At 46.0% G+C, this 21,011-nt stretch overlaps 1 protein-coding gene across 8 annotated transcripts in view; it reads right to left on the reverse strand.

The window, feature by feature from the left end:
- HHAT (hedgehog acyltransferase) overlaps positions 1-21,011 on the reverse strand; it is a 375,148-nt gene that overhangs the window by 124,535 nt on the left and 229,602 nt on the right. For 6 of the 8 annotated variants that reach the window (XM_060396732.1, XM_060396733.1, XM_060396734.1 and 3 more), the window contains one exon: positions 19,781-19,834. The exons of the other annotated variants lie outside the window; for them this stretch is intronic. In XM_060396732.1, the coding sequence (XP_060252715.1) occupies positions 19,781-19,834 (54 nt within the window). The remainder of the gene's footprint in view (positions 1-19,780; positions 19,835-21,011) is intronic. 8 annotated transcript variants of the gene reach the window in all.

The raw sequence follows: 21,011 nt of genomic DNA on the forward strand, positions 1-21,011 counted from the left end.
ATCACCTGACCTCCTGCCAACCAACTACCACTTCTTCAAGCATCTCAACAACTTATGGCAGGCAAAATGCTTCAACAACCAGGAGGCAGAAAATGTTTTCCAAGAGTTCATTGAATCCCAAGGCACAGATTTTCATGCTAGAACAATAAACTTATTTCTCATTGGCAAAAATGTGTTGATTGAACAGTTCCTATTTTGATTAATAAAGATGTATTTGTCTCTAGTTATGATGATTTAAACTTTTTCAACAATCTTAATAGTTGTGAGGCTCTGCATCTCAGGGTTCTGACTGGTAGAATGAAGGTAATACAATCCACTTTATGCAGACACGTCATAAAGATGAACTGGAATTGGACAGTAAAGAGCTCAAACAGTGTTGGGCATACAGCAAGCACCCAACAGATGTCTGATGGCCGTGGTGACAAGGAGCACACACCTGAGAAAAAGACGCTTTCTTCAAAGAGAAAACAAAGCAGCCTGCTCCTTGTCCAAGGAATTAATGTCATCACATCCACAGCAAGTTCAGAATTTTATACCTACCCCCACCTCTTTACCCTTTGTGATTGGATTCAACAGAACTTCTACAAGACACTCTTTTCTTTATGAGCATTACATTCCTTAATAAGCTGGTAAGTGGGAGTCCCAAACGTCAACAATTCAGATTAGAAAAAATACACATTATTGCCAAGTACCCTAATTAGTGTTTACATGATTTGTATGGCTAGTATATTTTATACTAAAGGGTGTTCTAGAAATAGCAATAATTCCCAATCTCCTAAGCATTCAATAGCTACCTAAAATTGAACTGGCTTATTGCATGATATTTGTGAGCTGTAATCCTATAATTAAGGCTGCATTAGTCCCTGCAATGCCTGTGCTCTGTAGTGGCTGATTTAATATGATGAAGTTCATCATCATATTCAGTTAATCTCTGCCTCATTATTCATTAATTCCCTACTTTGGGTATCCACTATGCATCAGGCACTGGGCTAAGTGCTTGAGATACACACACTTCAACAGTGTCTCCATGAAAATGTCACAGAACCAGAAAGCGCTCATTCCACTATCAGTAAGTTCAGTTCAGTTGCTCAGTTGTGTCCAATTCTTTGCAACCCCATGAACTGCAGCACACCAGGCCTCTCCATCCATCACCAACTCCCAGAGTTTACCCAAACTCGTGTCCATCGAGTCGGTGATGCCATCCAACCATCTCATCCTCTGTCGTCCCCTTCTCCTCCCACCTTCAATCATTCCCAGCATCAGGGTCTTTTCCAATGAGTCAGCTCTTCACATCAGGGGGCCAAAGTATCATAGCTTCAGCTTCAGCATCAGTCCTTCCAATGAACACCCAGGACTTATCTTTAGAATGGACTGGTTGGATCTCCATGCAGTCCAAGGGACTCTCAAGAGTCTTCTCCAACACCACAGTTCAAAAGCATCAATTCTTCAGTGCTCAGCTTTCTTTATAGTCCAAGTCTCACATCTATACATGACCACTGGAAAAACCATAGTCTTGACTAGACAGACCTTTATTGGCAAAGTAATGTCTCTGATTTTTAATATGCTGTCTAGGTTGGTCATAACTTTCCTTCCAAGGAGTAAGCGTCTTTTAATTTCATGGCTGCAGTCACCATCTACAGTGATTTTGGAGCCCAAAAAAATAGTCTGACACTGTTTCCACTGATTCCCCATCTATTTGCCATGAAGTCATGGGACTGGATCCCAGGATCTTAGTTAAGGATTTATTAAATGGCTTTTAGGTATCAGGCATTGCACTGGGCACAATGAGAAATAAAAGCACGCTAGAGACACAATCCCTACCCCCATGGAACTGACAACCTGACTGACGAAACAAACGTTGAAAGAGACAGCAGTGTAAGGCAGTGTGAATAGCTCTGAAAGAGGAGTAAAAATGAACATTCATCCATCACCTTCTATATGCCAGCCACCTGGCTGGGCACTTGCCACATTTAAGCCTATCAGGTTAGTTAAAAACTCCCCACTTTTCAGTTGAGGAAAACTACCCAGTGAGTTTTAGACTTGGGTTCAGAACTATCTCTGAAACTGACATCTTGTCACCATACAATGTTAACTCATAGCTCAACTGCTTCACCTACAGCTCATTTATACAAAATTTATGCAAGATGAGTATAGAATGGTTAAGTGCCTTGCTTGTATTTCAAGATCATGAATAGTCTTACTTTTAATCCTATAAACTCATTATGACCAAACCAATAGCCCCACTCTCTGCCCCCAAAAGTAGCCCATGATCACCCAGAGGCCATAACACAACTCTAAAGAGCATAGGCCAGGAAAACCACCTGGTTCCACAGCTTGCCCCAAACCTCAGCTGGGGACTGGAGGAGGCTGGCAGCTGAGTCTGTATTTAAACTAGGAAAAGTGGCCATGTCACGATCTCTCCCTCAATTCTTTGAGAAAAGCCATATGAAAGAATCTTGTAGAGAATCTGCCCTCAGTAATCATTAACTTCTGCAATGGATTGGTTTTTCTCTTCCCTAAATCCATATGTTGAATCCTAACCCCTCAACATGACGATATTAGGAGGTGGTATTTGGGAGGTGATTAGATGATGAGGGTGGAGCCCTCCAGAATGGGATTAGTGCCCTTATAAAAGGAAGCTCTTTTGCACCTTCCACCATGCGAGGACATGTGAGAAGTCAGCAATCTGCAATTTGAAGAGGCCCCCTCCTGAGCCTGAGCATGCTGGCACCACCCGAATCTCAGACCTGCAGCCTCCAGAACTGGGAGAAATAAGTGCCTGCTGTTTACAATCCACCCAAGAGCTCGAGGGGACTGAGATAGCTTCCTTCCATCTCCACAGTCAGGACAGTTCACAGTGTAGCATTTCTTAATCTGCAAGCCTTCAAAACCAAAAAGGAAAAGGGAAAAAGGGGATCCATCATGCTGCCCTCTGCTCATGCTACCCCGTGATGCCACTGCAGCCCCCTCGCCACTGGCTCTTTCTAAACTATACTTACGTGCTCTGCACCACAAACGTGTCTCAGAATAATCCCATTTGGGGAAAGCCCACAAAATATGAGAGGGGCAAGAGATAGCTATGATATGATACAATATAGGAGAGAGGCAAGATGTCAGATACACTCTCCCCTTTTTCTTCTTTGTTCACATTTCTAAAAGAGAATAAGCAAGAACTCTATTTAATCTTCAAGAACTAAATACCAGTTCAAAGGTGGGGCTTGGTCCTTAGAATGGTGCCAGAGAGAAACTGGAGGACTCAATACCCCCATTTTCACATAATTTTAAGGTTCATGAGACAGGAAAGTATAGGAACATTTTACAGAGCTATGAGGTGGTCAAACCAAAAGAAACAAATATTGGGTCCCACCAAACAGCCCTGTGAGACCTTCCAATGTCAGAGTGGACCAAAGCCCTAGCTCTCCTGATCACTACCCAAACTATTTCAGACTAATCAGGTTCTTGGCTTCATTAGAGATATTTTGGGGGATAAATGCTATAATTTCTCAGATAATAAGTTATGGAGTCTGGAATACACTGTTTCAACTTTATCACACACCAAAAAAATACCTCAATTTTCTTGGGTAGCAAAATGGCTAAATGGTGGGAAAATGTCACGGCAAAGCAGCCAGCACAGCATGGCGACCAACTTAAATCAACTTAAAGCCGGGTCGAGCACATCTCTGTCTCTGACTTGTGGTCTCCCAGACCTTTCAGGGGCAGCAGGGAAGACGTGGCCATTTTTGTGGATGGCAGCATCATGTAGCAGGAAGACGGGGGTTTAAGAGCTGGACAGGCCTGGACACAAATCCCCAGCTCTACCACTCCAAACATCAGTGTTAACCCTGCAAAGTGAGCTAAAAGCTATATACAGTGGCTGCAGAGTGCTATATGCTCAAGGGAAGCAAAGAAAAGTGGAAGTGAAGTCGCTCAGTCGTGTCCGACTCTTTGAGACCCCATGGACTGTAGCCCACCAGGCTCTTCTGTCCATGGGATTCTCCAGGCAAGAATACTGGAGTGGGTTGCCATTTCCTTCTCCATCAAGGGAAGCAAAGATTAGACCTATTACTAAGTCTTGCTTCCCATCGGCCTTTTCTGGCAAACCCCTCCTCTAGCACTTAAGAGTCCACTCCTTTGATTCAACATTAAGTGCCAAATATAGGCCAAGCAGACAGAGATTAAACTGTTTATCTGAAAACTGAACAGAAGAGACGGGGCCTCTGCTCTCATGAAGGGTTCTGGTGGAGGACTCTTAAAAGGTGAATAGGTGATATACTTTGATCCATAATAATTTTGATTACCCATTTATTAACAAAATTAATAATGCTTTCTGTGAAAAAATAAAGCAAGACTGAGTCTGATGACATAATTTAGAATCTCACTATAGATGACATGGGGCTTCCCTGGTAGCTCAGTGGTAAAGAATCTGCCTGCAATGCAGGTGCCGCAGGAGACAGAGGTTCAATCCCTAAGTCAGGAAAATCCCCTGGAGGAAGCAATGGCAACCCACTCAAGTATTCTTGCCTGGAAAATCCCATGGATAGAGGAACCCAGCAGGCTACAGTCCATGGGGTCACAAAGAGTCAGACATAACTGAAGTGATTTAGCATGCATGCATACATAGATGACTCACTGTTATGAACTACTTTTTCCTGGCATCTTTATCTTTTTTCTTTTCGCCATGCTGCCCAATCTGTGGGATCTTAGTTCCCTGACCAAGGATTGAACCTGAGCCCCTGGCAGTGGAAGTCCAGAACCCTAACCACTGGACCATGAAGGAAGCCCATTACTACTCTTTCCCATATGTTACTCTATCTTAAACTAGGAGATACACTTCTAGGGTGCACAAATCATGCCTGTAAGTCTCTATTCCCTATGACATCCATTAAGAGTGCAAAGCACACAGCAAATGCTCAGCAAATTCCTATCAACTGAAAGTGAAAGTGTTAGTTGCTCAGTCACGTCCAACTCTTTGTGACCCCATGGACTGTAGCCCACCAGTCTCCTCTGTCCATGGAACTCTCCAGGCAAGAATACTGGAGTGGGTAGCCATTCCCTTCTTCAGGGGATCTTCCTGACCCAGGGATCGAATCGTGTGTTCTACGTTGCAGGTAGATTTCTATCAACTGACTAATAATGAACTGGCTGAAGAGGAATCTTCCAAGTTAGATGTTATCCCATTCATGAGTTACTACTGGACATCATTATGAAACAAACAGAAACTTTACAGATGCAGTCTCCTCACTACTTCCAGCCCAGGAAGTATCTTATATACTCCTCATCCTTGCAACTAATCTGAGGCCAAGACAGAATGTAGCCTTCCATTTCAATTCCTTTGGGCATCTTTCCTAAGAATATCCTAGTAAACCATATACCAACCATCTGACCCCAAACTATAGATACCTAATCCTGCAAGAACCTCTTACCTACAGAGCTGCTCTGCAGCTATGAAGAAAAGAGCAGATATTGTTCAGCCACACAGAAAAGAAAGTATTTTCCCTCCTCACTTTGCCAAAACATGTAAGCCCTTTCAACTGGGAATACCTCAAAACCAACCAGGAGCAGCAAGAAAAATTACTAACTCCTTTACCTAATGCCAGACAGCTCTCTCCCTTCCCTATTCTTTTTTCCTAGCAATTCTCCCACCAGAATCACTAAACATTACAAACCACTCAAGCCAACAGAAACGGATACACAGACCCAAAGACAAGCCCTGGAAGGGGCAAATGTCTGACTTTTGAAGACAAATGCATCCTTTGTGTTCAAGTAAAGGAACAAGAGAAATAAATGCAGGGTCATCCAGGCAGGAGAACTCTTTGACTACAGCACTCTGCAAAACAAAATCAGCCTTCAGCTAAAGTTCTCATTACCTTGATCCTTTCTGTAATATTGCTGTGCTTAGTCACTCAGTCATGTCCGACTCTTTGTGACCCCATGGACTGCAGCCCACCAGGCTCCTCTGTCCATGGGGATTCTCCACACAAGAATATTGGAGTGGGTTGCTGCCGGGAGCCAGCAAGGGAGATCCCACCCATGGCAAAGGTCAGGAGGAAGAGACCTGACGGGCAAAGATGAGATCAGGCCTCAAGGGACCCCCCTGAACCCTCTCGAGCATCTACCCCCAAACCAGAATCAGTTTGTTTTACTATATCATGCCTCTCACCAACACCTCTGATGTTAACGGGGGGCTGTCCCTGACCACCTTTCTCTAAAGCTTGTGAACAATGTCCTTTGATTTAACTACATTAGACCTTGAGTTAATAAATTCCTCCCATGCTGTAACCCACTTCACCTTTACCCTACAGGAATACAACCTTATCTAGTGCTTTTGGAGGGTGGCGCCCGACTTTAGAAAAATCACCTTTGGAGAATATGAGTTTTCTTGCTGATTAATCATTATCAGAAAAGGTCATAAGATATTAGAAGGCCCCCTGGCCAGAAGATGATGTAAATCACCCAAGATCTTTGTATATCAGAAGGAATGCAGGGAGAACGCCTGGTCCCGATAAGGGTCAGGACTGCTGACCCTGCATGACTATGCATCTTCCATTATTTTCAACGTACAACTCACGGTATATAAGCTTCCCTGGAAGATAAAGTTTGGGCCTTGCTTACTGAAGCTTGGTCTCCCCGTGTCCTTCTTTGTCTTCTTTTCAGGCAGACTTCCTGGGGTGTAGAGGCCCTCTGAGTTCACTTTCCTGTCCAGGCTTCTAAGACCCACGCGAGAGGGAGCCCAAGGCAGGGCACCCTTCGCTATTCAAGTGGGCGCCTGTGGCCTACATGAACAGAGCAAATCTCTTCTCTGAGACTTTTTTGGCTTTCTGCGCAAACCAAGGAATATCAGCCTTTTTGTCTCCTATCTTTTCTTAACTGCTATATTCCTTCTTTATCTCTCTCTATATCTCTAAATAAATTATTCGTCTAGGTCGCTGACGCCATCCCCCTGAGGATACCCTGGATCCAGCTGGGGCTGGACCCCGGTAGGTTGCCATTTCCTTTTCCAGGAGATCTTCCTGATCCAGGATTGAACCCAGATCTCCTGCATTGCAGGCAGATTCTTCACTGACTGAGCCACCCAGGAAGCCCTCAATATGGAATTACTTCCATATACAAAGGGGAACCAACCACTGTCATTGCCTAAGCTGAAGAAAAAATTCCTTGCAGACTCAGGGCCATGCAAAGTGTAAACATTTGCCCAAGACACAGTTGAAGGCCAAGTGGGAAGACTGCTCTTCTGGCCCTCCTAGGAAATGTGTCTGAAAGCTCATGTGGACAGTGTCACCTGGTCTGCTCTGCCGACAAGCTCCTGTGCACCCGTATAATAGGCTAACACCTCACCCACTTCTCTGACAGCAGCCAACAAATAACCGGCCCTCTGCTATCTACCACCAAAGCAGGAGACTTTTATTCAGAAATGTGATTGGGTTATGATCTTTACACTAGCAAGATTATATAACTTTTCAACTCTCTGAACCAGGGATTGTGCAGTTGAAAAGGCAGGGTGGGGAAGCTGGCTTACTTGGGATTCATCTGTCATCCAAAGAAACTGACATTTGCAGGGGTATTTACTATAATGAACCAGTCCCTGACTCATAAGACCTTCTTTCTGTATCATTTATCCAGCAATTTGCTAAGTGTCAGTTAATAACACAATGTACTTTATTCCTTCAATGAACTATCTCCTTTGAAGAAAATATCGCCTCTCTTCCTGAGGTCTCTTTGTCATCTACAAGTCTTTGGTGTCACTGGGCTTTCTCCACACTCCTTCAACACACTCAGGGGTAAGGACTGAGTGTGGACGACAAGCAGCACAGTCTACAGGAAACCTCATGAGGATTTGGGTCCCCTGCCTCTGCAGCCATGATGCTGACCCCTTCCTCACACAAAAAGATGACATGCCTGTCTGGGCCTGCAGGAGGTCATGGACTTTGAGCTGTTTTTCTGGTGGTACTGAATTATGGTAAGTCTGATACACTTACTCTTCTAGAACAAATTATACCCATTTGCGAGTGACTGGCCTGTTTAGCAGTAAAATATGTGGTCAATGAGTTGCTATTTGGGGGCAAATAGCGTGAAGTGAGATCCCACAGTCTTGGTCTCTTCAATTCCAGTTTTCAACTCAAAGAGCTAATCAATAGCATCAGCCAAACAGCAATCAGTGTAACGTGGGCACAAAACCAGTGCTGTCGTGTCGGGCTCTGGACTGCTTCTGGGCTGGCAGGATGGTCTACATGTGTCTAAGTGAAAGGAGTGGATGTGCAGGGGTAGGGAGGTGATGAGAGGAAGGGGCACCACGTGTTGGCAAGACGGCAAGGAGGGCAGCCCCCAGCATCCGAGTGGGGAGAAGTGGGAAACAGGATGGGATTGGACACTTCCACATGTTCATGCACTTAACAGTGTCTAGGGGTGACCACAGATAAGGCATGCAGTGATAAACAAAAAGGACACAGCACTGACTTGGTAGAATGGCCATTTTAGCAAAGATGGAGTCAAATTATAGAAAGTTTAGGGGGGTTACTTATTTTAAGAAGACTAGAAAAAAGATGCCACTTAAGAGGAAACTCTCTCTGCAGGCTGTGACACGAGGAGGTGGTTGGTGGCACTGTGACTTGCAGCTGCCACCCCCTCCCCAGGCCACTCTCTCCCCATGCCCCTCCTGAGAGCGGCGGACTAGTGGAGACAAGACAGGGTGGTGATGGTGGGAATTCTGGGCATCAACCCAGAGAAAACTATGATTTGAAAATATGCAGGCAGCCCAGTGCTCATTTTAGCACTGTTTACAAAAGCCAAGACATGGATGCACCCTCCATGTCTGTTGACCGATGAATGGAAGAAGAAGATATGGTACCTATCTACAATAGAATACAGCTCAGTCATAAAGAAAGACAGAATGAAGTAATGCCGTCTGCAGCGGCAGATGGACCTAGAGATTATCATACTCTAGGGAGTCAGGAAGAGAAAGACAAATACCATACGATATCACTTATATGTGGAGTCTGACACAAAGGAACTTCTCTACAGAAGAGAAACAGACTCAGAGACACAGAGAACAGACTTGTGTTTGCCAAGGTGGGCCAAGAGGAAGGGGAGGGGAGAGACGGATTGGGATTAGCAGATTCAAACTATCATATGTAGGATGGATACACAACGGGGACCCACCGTATAGTACAGGGAACTGTATTCAGTACCTGTGACATCATACTGGAAAAGAACATATGTGTGTGTGTATATATATAGCTGAATCACTTTGATGTACAATAGAAATTAACACATTATAAATCAACTATACTTCAATAAAAAATGGGGGGAAAAAAGACAAGGCAGGGGAAAAGAGGAGCAAGAGAGTCGAAAGACCAAATTCTCCGCAGACTACAGGGCTGAGTCCTCACTCACAAACTACTTTTTCAAATGAAAACTGTCACTGCAAAAAAATAAAAAAATCAGGTGGAAGGAAGGGCAAAAGAGAAAAAGAACAAAGATGGCTGCTCCTATGAAAACAGACTCCAAACATCGACATTAATAAGCAGATTAATTGGTAGGAAGAAATTCTAATCAATACTAACCAGGCTCAGCTGGCCCACTTCTCCTTGCTGGGTTTAATAACACTTTCCTGCCCCTTATCCAATTGGAGTCCACACACATGCATACTAATGAGGCTGCCAGCACAGAATTTATCACTAGGTTTTCACAGCACCCAATGAGCATTTCCGTCCCTGACTGTCAAACACACACGAGGCTCAGGCCATTAGTTCAGTTGGTTTGGCGGTGAGCCTCTAAAGGCTTCAACCCTCCTGTGTGATCACTCCATGCTGCCAAGTCCTGGTATCTGATGGTTATTAAGGCTGACACGCAAAACGACTGGCTAGTGTGAAACAGCACAAACTCCCCTCTGAAAACAAAGCCAGAGGACTTGTTCCGACAGTGGCTTACCGACGGTCTCTCTGACAACTCCCTAACAGCCCCGGCTACTCATTGTCATCTCTACCCTCCCAGGAACTCCCACTGTTCAGTGCCATTCCCAGGTCACGTGACCTATGACTCCAATGTCAAACGTGAATTAAAGCTCATCTCCTTCCTGTCCCCCCAGCAGAGGCAGGAATTGCTGAGTGTTCTCCCAGCTCAGAGAGAAGGGGAAGCGGGTTCTTAGGCACATGTTTCTTCTACCCTGGTGTGTGCTTCACTTCCGGGGTCAGAGTGGGGTCACGGGAGAAACAGGTAAAGAGCGAGTCCTTCTCAGGTGAGTGATTACAGTACGAGGCAGTCCCCTTTCTGTGGGCTCTTCCTGCTTCTCCAGATTAGCAGGTGGTTAGTTTTTCCCTGTGGCAGTGGGTCCTAAATGCTAGGCTTTTGTGGTCAGCTGTTATTGGTTTTTAGCAGGGATCCCCTCCTTCAGCATCCAGGTGTGAGATGTGCACTCAGGGTTCACCTTCGACTTCCCATTCACCCTCTGGTCTCTCAGAGAGAGAGAGACCACGTGCTCTTGCTTCTGGGATCCCTTATCTAGTGGACAGCTATTTTTGCAAGGAAAGGCAGGAGAAGGGCAGAAGAGAAGATGCCAGCAAGATGATTCAAGACCAGCCACCTTCCAGGAGGCCCATCCAACAGACATGAAGCTCAGGTATCCTAGCCTTGCCAGGTGGCCACAGAGCTGACTGCTGGAAGGCACGTCCATTCCAAACCCTCCATTTCTCCCCTGAGCCCATCTCTAAACCACAGAAACTTTGAGACTTTTGCAAACCTGGTGGCTCGACAACTTTCAGAGGTAATCATTAGTCACAAGTTAACCGAGGGGGAAGAGTTGGTGGCACTCTCAAACTTTATCAGCTATTTTCTTGGGGTCCTCCTCTCTTAGCATCACAGAGATATACCTTCTCCTTCCTGCAGGAGTGGGGATGAGGAAATGAAGAGCCTCTATTTATGAACACCTCTCCTAAGCCCTCCTTCCTCTCTCCAGTCCCTTAATGTTGACAGGCAGGTGGTGGGATGGGGCTTGCAGTACTGCTTCTCTGACTCAGGACTTTCAATAAGCCCTGGCAGCACACACTGAACTTGGCAGGGTGGGAGAGGTGGGAGTCACTGCCTCTTGTCCCAGCTGTGGATTTTCACCAGCTTTCCAGAATAAAAAGCAAAACCTCGCTTGGCATCACGTTCCACCAGTTACTCATCCTTCACTCAGACCTCCACTCATCACATGGGGCACTCTGAGGAAGACCAGAGTATAAATTCATCCCCAAAGACAGGAAATTCAGGAAACCTCACTCTCCAGGCCATGGTATAGGGATGGCATCTTCCCACTTAAACACCCACAGCACCTTTATGGGCTTAAGCTGGAACCTACCCCTTCCTCCCCAGCACTCCACAGATACACATGCTTACAGCACCTCCACAGACTCACACACACTGACCCATGACTCAGAGATTGGTGCCTTTGTCCCCCGACCCAATCCTCAACCTTCAAGGCCCAAACCATACACTGAGCTCTGACCAAAACTTCACTGAACCGTGAAGTCACTCCCCTGACCCTCAGAGTTACAGCATCACTGAAGCACAACATGGAACTAAGGCTTGTCTGCCAAGCCAGGAGGACAGAGCAGCAAACTGAGGCTTTGTCCTTCTCTGAATCAGTTATGGTTTTCCTAGAAGTCACTCATTCATTAATATATTTTTTTAAATTGTTGGCTATGGAATTGTTTCCTTAATTTCTTTTTCTACTTTCTCATTATTCGTGTATAGGAATGCAAGGGATTTCTGTGTGTTGATTTTATATCCTGCAACTTTACTATATTCATTGATTAGCTCTAGTAATTTTCTGGTGGAGTCTTTAGGGTTTTCCATGTAGAGGATCATGTCATCTGCAAACAGTGAGAGTTTTACTTCTTCTTTTCCAATGTGGATTCCTTTTATTTCTTTTTCTGCTCTGATTGCTGTGGCCAAAACTTCCAGAACTATGTTGAATAGTAGCGGTGAAAGTGGACACCCTTGTCTTGTTCCTGACTTTAGGGAAATGCTTTCAATTTTTCACCATTGAGGATAATGTTTGCTGTGGGTTTGTCATAGATAGCTTTTATTATGTTGAGGTATGTTCCTTCTATTCCTGCTTTCTGGAGAGTTTTTATCATAAATGGATGTTGAATTTTGTCAAAGGCCTTCTCTGCATCTATTGAGATAATCATATGGTTTTTATTTTTCAATTTGTTAATGTGGTGAACATTCACCATTGCAACGAAAAGAATAAAATACTTAGGAATATATCTACCTAAAGAAACTAAAGACCTATATATAGAAAACTATAAAACACTGATGAAAGAAATCAAAGAGGACACTAATAGATGGAGAAATATACCATGTTCATGGATTGGAAGAATCAATATAGTGAAAATGAGTATACTACCCAAAGCAATTTACAAATTCAATGCAATCCCTATCAAGCTACCAGCCACATTTTTCACAGAACTAGAACACATAATTTCAAGATTTGTATGGAAATACAAAAAACCTCGAATAGCCAAAGCAATCTTGAGAAAGAAGAATGGAACTGGAGGAATCAACTTGCCTGACTTCAGGCTCTACTACAAAGCCACAGTCATCAAGACAGTACTGGCACAAAGACAGACATATAGATCAATGGAACAAAATAGAAAGCCCAGAGATAAATCCACACACATATGGACACCTTATCTTTGACAAAGGAGGCAAGAATATACAATGGAGTAAAGACAATCTCTTTAACAAGTGGTGCTGGGAAAACTGGTCAACCACTTGTAAAAGAATGAAACTAGATCACTTTCTAACACCGCACACAAAAATAAACTCAAAATGGATTAAAGATCTAAATGTAAGACCAGAAACTATAAAACTCCTAGAGGAGAACATAGGCAAAACACTCTCAGACATAAATCACAGCAGGATCCTCTATGATCCACCTCCCAGAATTCTGGAAATAAAAGCAAAAATAAACAAATGGGATCTAATTAAAATTAAAAGCTTCTGCACAACAAAGGAAAATATAAGCAAGGTGAAAAGACAGCCTTCTGAATGGGAGAAAATAATAGCAAATGAAGCAACTGACAAACAACTAATCTCAAAAATATACAAGCAACTTATGCAGCTCAACTCCAGAAAAATAAACGACCCAATCAAAAAATGGGCCAAAGAACTAAATAGACATTTCTCCAAAGAAGACATACGGATGGCTAACAAACACATGAAAAGATGCTCAACATCACTCATGATTAGAGAAATGCAAATCAAAACCACAATGAGGTACCACTTCACACCAGTCAGAATGGCTGCGATCCAAAAATCTGCAAGCAATAAATGCTGGAGAGGGTGTGGAGAAAAGGGAACCCTCCTACACTGTTGGTGGGAATGCAAACTAGTACAGCCACTATGGAGAACAGTGTGGAGATTCCTTAAAAAATTGCAAATAGAACTACCTTATGACCCAGCAATCCCACTTCTGGGCATACACACCGAGGAAACCAGAATTGAAAGAGACACAGGTACCCCAATGTTCATTGCAGCACTGTTTATAATAGCCAGGACATGGAAACAACCTAGATGTCCATCAGCAGATGAATGGATAAGAAAGCTGTGGTACATATACACAATGGAGTATTACTCAGCCGTTAAAAAGAATTCATTTGAATCAGTTCTGATGAGATGGATGAAACTGGAGCCGATTATACAGAGTGAAGTAAGCCAGAAAGAAAAACACCAATACAGTATACTAACACATATATATGGAATTTAGGAAGATGGCAATGACGACCCTGTATGCAAGACAGGGAAAGAGACACAGATGTGTATAACGGACTTTTGGACTCAGAGGGAGAGGGAGAGGGTGGGATGATTTGGGAGAATGACATTCTAACATGTATACTATCATGTGAATTGAATCGCCAGTCTATGTCTGATGCAGGATGCAGCATGCTTGGGGCTGGTGCATGGGGATGACCCAGAAAGATGTTATGGGGAGGGAGGTGGGAGGGGGGTTCATGTTTGGGAATGCATGTAAGAATTAAAGATTTTAAAATTTAAAAAATAAAAAAACTAAAGTGATGAAAAAAAAAAATTGTTGGCTATGCAGCAAGTGGGATCTTAGTTCCCTGACCAGGGATTGAACCTGCACCCCCTGCATTGGAAGCACACAGACTTAACCATTGGACCACCAGGGAATTCCCCATTCAATAATATTTTAAACCATTATATTATCACAGACACTGTATTGGCTACTGAGGATACAGCAGTGAACAAAACTCTAACTGTGCAAATTATGGGCTCGAAAAATTGATGCTTTTGAACTGTGGTGTTGGAGAGACTCTTGAGAGTCCCTTGGACTGCAAGGAGATCCAACCAGTCCATTCTGAAGGAGATCAGCCCTGGGGTTTCTTTGGAAGGAATGGTGCTGAAGATGAAGCTCCAGTACTTTGGCCACCTCATGAGAAGAGTTGACTCATTGGAAAAGACTCTGATGCTGGGAGGGATTGGGGGCAGAGAAGAAGGGGACGACCGAGGATGAGATGGCTGGATGGCATCACCGACTTGATGGACGAGAGTTTGAGTGAACTCCAGGAGTTGGTGATGGACAGAGAGCCTGGCGTGCTGCGATTCATGGGGTCACAAAGAGTCGGACAGGACTGAGTGACTGAACTGAACTGGTAGCTCAGCTGGTAAAGAATCTGCCTGCAATGGAGGAGATCCCAGTTCGATTCCTAGGTCGGGAAGATCCCCTGGAGAAGGAATTGGTTACCCTCTCCAGTATTCTTGGCTTCCCTGGTGGCTCAGCTGACAAAGAACCACCCACCTGCAACGCAGGAGACCTGGGTTTGGTCCCTGGGTTAGAAGATTCTCTGGAGAAGGGAAAGGCTACCCACCTCCAGTATTCCGGCCTGGAGAATACCATGGACTGTATATGCATAGTCCACGGGGTCGCAAAGAGTCAGACATGACTGAGCAGCTTTTACTCTTATCCTAAAATTATTCACCTATGTTCTCACTACTACTCCATTACTACTGCTGCTGCTGCTGCTACTACTCTTACTTCTAATGTTACTACTACTACTACTGAATTGCCAGCACTCACAGGCACTCACCTGCCCCTCCACACAGACCGCTCACAAACCCCGTCAGCCCTCGGTTCCACTCGCTTATTCACTGCAAGGCTTTACGTGCCTGTGATATATGACAATATAAACGGACCCTGCGCCTCTTGAAACTTTCAATAAAAATACAGATCTACAGGATGAATATTTTACCCAGGGAAGAAAACAATTTCAGGGCCATTTCTTACGACACGTCAACCCCAGACAGGAGTGGGAGGGAGCCGGGGAGTAATGAGGCGGATAAGCACCAGCATCAGAGAATCCAGGGCCCAGGGTGAACCAGAGTGGGGGGAGGGGGGGAAGCAGTAGCCCCAGCAGCTCTGAGCCCAGTCCTGTTTGCAGAGGGAGAAACTGAGGTCCACAGAGAGGTGATCTGGGAAGCTCACACCTCAGGGGACTAAGCTTGTCCTGAAGGCCAAGATGCTTAACCCTGGCCTCAGAGCAAAGCACAGTAGGATGCTCTGCGGGTGGGTAGCAGGTGGGTAGCAGGTAGGACAGAACCTGGAGGAGGCGGTAAAACCCCACAGATAAGCAAGCTGCCCTCCAAAATGCTGAGGGGTGTGGGCTTCATGGCCCTGCTCATGCTCTTGGGTCAAAAGTCTCCTCTGCCTGCATGGGGTTGTGCCTATCTTCTCCATGATCCTAGAAGCCCCTCAATGGAAGAAATAATGCCCCACCTCTCTCCTGGATGGTTCCTGAGGCAGGGGAAGCTGTGCCGCCTCTTTGGGCCCCAATCCCTCTGGGAGCCTCAAAGGCAGAGTACAGAGAGGGGACCTCAGCTGAGAGCTGAGGAAGACAGGTGGCAGGGGCCAGAACATTCAGCATGGGATCCAGCATCGCAGGACTTGACCCTTCTTTCTGTGGGCCAAGAGGCCAGCCTTGATGGCATCCTTCTGGGCAGCCCTGGAGCCACTGAGGGCAGGAAAGCTCCCACAGGTCTGCACCTAGCTTCCTCCCTGCTCCTCAGCCCTTCCGTCTGCTGTAGCAACAACAAGACGCTGCAGAACAAGCAAAGATAGTTCACAGTTGCTGCAATAAGGGGCAACTGCATTTAGTCCCTCATTCAACCCGCGCTTACTGAGCCCAGGGACCACAGTAAGTTCCAGCACCAGAGATGGAGGAGGACCCATTTCTGCCCTCAGGGAGCTCATGGTCCAACAAAGAGGTGAGAGAGGGAGAGGGGGGACAGGGAGGGGCAGCCATGGTCATGCAGAGGCCAAGCACAAGGGAGAACAAGAATCACCCCAAGACGGGGGGAAAGGGGAAGAACGCTTCTCAAAGAGATGCTGAGGGCAACCGCACAGGACAGCCACGTCCACTTGCTTTCCTGACTGATGGTAGGGAGCGGAGTCTCTCTCTCCAGGAATGGCCCTCAAAGGGAGCTGCCAAGAGCCCAGCCACTCCCTGGAGGCAGCTGCACCCAGCAACTGGCCAAGAAGCAGAGGGTTGGAAAGGTCGAGCCTCTGTCTCAGCTGGGAAGAGCATCCCGGCTCCAGGGCCACCTGCCGGGCTCACTCAGGGAGGCCTCTGTGCAAATGATAGCAGATCAGTCTCCCCTTTGCTGCAACCCGCTGCCCGCGCTTGCTCAAGGGTGCTTATCCCAAGAGCACTTCCCAGGAAAGAGCGTTCACTCAGGATACTGAGCACAGTTGCCTGTGCTGTACAGCAGGACTCGGCTGTTTATCCATCCTGTAAAAACCATCATGGACAAGAACGTGGAAAAGAATATATCTGAGTCACTTCGCTGTACAGAAGAAATTAACATAACATTGTACATCAACTATACTTCCACAACCTTAAAAAAAAAAAAAAAACCCAAAGGTTGGGGGTTGCTGGAAACAAGAATCTGCACTCCAATCTCCACCTGAGAGTCTGTTTCCCAGATAACTCACTGTCTCAGCCAGGTGCAGGACACAGGCAGGCTTTGGGGAAAAACATCTCTGAAAGAGATAAGTACACCGTCTAAAGGATTTACATTTTAAACATGGAAAACAGTCATTATTTGTCAAAGACGAAACTTTCTCCCAAAGCATTCAAAGTTATGAGAGGTTTAGAGGAATCTAAATGGAAAATTCTAACGCCCAGAGGAGTTCTCTCATAACTTATTCCCACCATCTGCTTCCCTGTGGACCACCTTCATTCTTCATGACTCTGTTTATCCACAGAAAGAAAATGAGAGCGCTGCCACGAAGAATACACATGTGGGGAAAGCTGTTCTCTAGACAATCAGTAACGCTGAGGGAACAAAGTCACTGCAAACTTTTAAATTTTTTTTTTAACTGCCGGTCATGAATTATGAAGCAAGAAGAAAGGAAACTGAGCTCTTCACATCGTAGTCCACTGTCAATAAGAACAGCCTGTCCCCCTATCAAAGTCCGGTTTTGCCACTTTGCAGAAAATCAGAGTTCAGGCGTAACTGAAATGGCCTTGACAGTGAATTAAAACAACCAGCTCGCCTTTCCAAAACTTCAACACTACAAAACTTTCAGGAGCTCAGGCGTTCTGCAAAGCCTGCATGTCTATTTACAAAGACAAAGGCTTCTCAAGATACCTTGGTTACCAGAGGAGCCCGGGAGCCAATAAACCAATTTGTTTTCCCCTCCATAAATTGTTCATTAACGTTGCCATGACATTTAAAGTTTAAAACGGTTTTATGACTTGAGATTAAAAAAGAATCGTTCCAATACATTTCTTATAACCGAGAGGATTCCTGGCATTTTGATTAAGTTGTTCCTTGTGATGATAAAGTTTTATCTTGAATAATGAAGGGGGAAAGCATTCATCACTTTAAAGTCACTGGCGGCTAGTCTGGGAAGCCAGCAGCCCAGCTGCCTCTCCCAGGGGATTACTCAGAAACACAATCAGAAAAACAAACTACCAATCTTCTAGCAGGGTTAGAATTTTCAGCAGATTACTAAAGCTGAGCTGTCTCTAAAATGGTGCAGAATTATCAGAATGGGGACATGGAGGGCTGGGTGCCCTCCTTCCAGCAGGTCATGGAACAGGGAAGGGGTGGGGAGGGCAAAGCTTCTCTTGTTTCAGGGCTGGCACTTCCACGGGGGGTTGCAGGAGGGCGGCACCAAGAACCTCTGCAGGCACTTAATGTGTTCACTAAAGTATAACGTTAGTCCGTCTCGTGTCCGACTCTTTGCGACCGTATGGACTGTAGCCTGCCAGACTGCTCTGTCCATGGGGTTCTCCAGGCAAGAATACTGGAGTGGGTTGCCATTCCTTTCTCCAGGGGACCTTCCCAACCCAGGGATCAAACCCAGGTCTCCCACACCACAGGCAGATTCTTTACCATCTGAGCCACCAGGGAAGCCCATCATACAAGGAACTCAAGACTTCTGCTGAAAAGCACCCTCTGGCTAATGGCAGGATTCTTGAGTCCACCTGTGGGCATCAGAGACATGTCAGTCTTCAGAAGACATCCTCATTCCTGTTGAGAAATCACTTCTGAAGACGAGACAAGCCAGTGAGAAGCAGATGTTGGGTTTTGGTGTGGTTAAAAATATCTCTTTTCCACCTTTCCTCTCCAACTCCCTAAGCCATTCCAGGCAGGGCAGAAGGGAACTGAAGCAGCATTTACTGAATGCCTACCACATGCCCGTCACCCTGCTCAGTTTTCCATCATTTAAGCTGCACCTCATTGGCCCTAATGAGCCTTTTGGTACATGTGTCCCAGAACTGATAACTATTTATGCTATTTTAAAAGGTAGAATGAAAGTGAGGAGTAGGATCCAACCTAATAATAATAAATCACATTTATAGATAAATATTTTCAAACCATTCCCTTCTTCAGCTTGCATCAGTTAACCCTCAAGTAGGTATTGGTATCACCATTTCACAGCTGAGAAAATTGAGGTTCACAGGGCTTAAGTTACTCACACAAGGACACACAGATGGTGAAAAGCATATTCCAATCTCAAGATTGAGAGTGCTTTTCCTGCTGGACTGATTTGGATGTACACATGTTAACCGTGGCTCATATGCCCAAGTTGTTAGAAGCCCACACCAGCTGAGGCATACAGCAATGCTGATTTGTGGATTTCAGAAAAGAGAGAACTCCTTGTGGCTAGAAGAGTCAAACAGCTTTGGAGCAGAGCGTGAGACGTAAGCTGGGCATGAAGGGAAAGTCACATTTAGATCGTGAGAGGTAGGGACTAAAGTGCTTCAGGAACCAGTGTCAAGGTCTGCATTGGGAATCAGCTTGGCGCACGCGAAGGATGGCCAACAGGGAGTGAGGACTGACAATGAACTACCTCCTTGTTGGCCTTAATGAGCCTTTGGAACATGTGTCCCAGGACTGATGATAACTGTGCTGCTTTAAAAGGTAGAATGGAAGTGAGGAGTGGGATCCAACTTCACGAAAACATAAAACTGCATCTATAGACATCAATGTTTTCAAACCAGCCCCTTCTTCACTTTTATGCTGTAGTAATGCCGTAGAGTTAACAGGGCATGTATTACACTTCCATTTAAAGAGAAGAAAAGTAAGGCCTAATTGGCCCACAACTGCCCCAAGTTAATACAGAACTTGAGACTCGGGGTTTCTGACTGCCACACTCTGCAGCGGCAGGGATGGCTTCCCACGAAATGGCCACAGAGGACTGCCTAGAGCCAGGATTCTCTTCACACTCTTCATGCAGTTCAGGGGCTCAGGACCCCTGCCAGCTTACCACGAACTCCCTAGAGACTGAATATCGCAGGCCTGCACTCTGCCAGCCCATCCTCTGTATAGAAACAAAAAAAGGCATTCCGTAAAAAGGTCTCGCTGCCAGTGGCTCAACACTGGCCCTTCACTCTAAGAACCTCCTTGCCCGGGGCAGTACGTGGCGCGGCCAAGACTGAAAGCTGGGAGCCAGGCGCCAGGGTCCACGCTAAGCACTGCACGGTCGTCTACCATGTGGGAGGCCCCGCCCAACCAGAGGGCCGTGGCAAAGCACTGCATACCCTCGCCCTGGGGAGTGGGTCTAGGACGGTCTGTCACCTGCTCCCCAGGGCACCCAGCACAATCAGAGCCCTGAAGAGGGCCTGGGCATCAAGCTGCAGCCCGGCCCCAGGCTCCTCTACCCACCTGCATCACTGGTTCATCAAGTCCCCCGCCTCCTCCTCTGGGTCCCTGGCTTGGACCCTGATTTATTCATTCAATTGTTTGTTCTTCTTCATTTGCTCACTCATTCAGCTCACAAATAAGTAATAAAGATTTACTCTTTTCTAGGGCTTGTTGACTTTGGCACCCAACTCCAGCACTCTTGCCTGGAAAATCCCATGGATGGAGGAACCTGGTGGGCCGCAGACCATGGGGCCGCGAAGAGTCGGACACAACTGAGTGACTTCACTTTCACTTTTCACTTTCATGCACTGGAGAAGGAAATGGCTACCCACTCCAGTGTTCGTGCCTGGAGAATCCCAGGGACAGGGGAGCCTCATAGGCCGCCATCTATGGGGTCGCACAGAGTCGGACATGACTGAAGCAACTTACAGCAGCAGCAGGGCTTGTTGAAGGCTGTGGGGATACAGGCTTTCAAAGCAGCTGCTGTCTGTGTTAAGCTTGATGTCACATTTCCTCAAACAGAGCCCCCAGAAGCCCCGCGCCTCCTCTGCCACCATACCTGGGTCGGGGACACAAACATGGGCCACGATCGGGCCTGAGTTCACGGTGGCTCACTTGGCCTGGGTGACTGGGTCAGGTCCCTTTCTGTGGTATCTGTGGGAGCGTTCCCCAAGGGGGCACTGAGCAGATGGAAACATTCAAATAAGACCTCAGTGACTCGGCAGGATGGCCCATCACTTCCGGTGACCGTGAGCAGAGCGAGAGAGACGGGAGGACAAGCGCAGCCGCCTCACCAGTCTCCCCGAACCTTCGTGTGAACACCCACACTCTTGCTGACACTCCCTTTACGTGAA

The sequence above is a fragment of the Ovis aries genome, chromosome 12, assembly GCF_016772045.2.
Source record: "Ovis aries strain OAR_USU_Benz2616 breed Rambouillet chromosome 12, ARS-UI_Ramb_v3.0, whole genome shotgun sequence".
Classification (NCBI taxonomy): domain Eukaryota; kingdom Metazoa; phylum Chordata; class Mammalia; order Artiodactyla; family Bovidae; genus Ovis; species Ovis aries.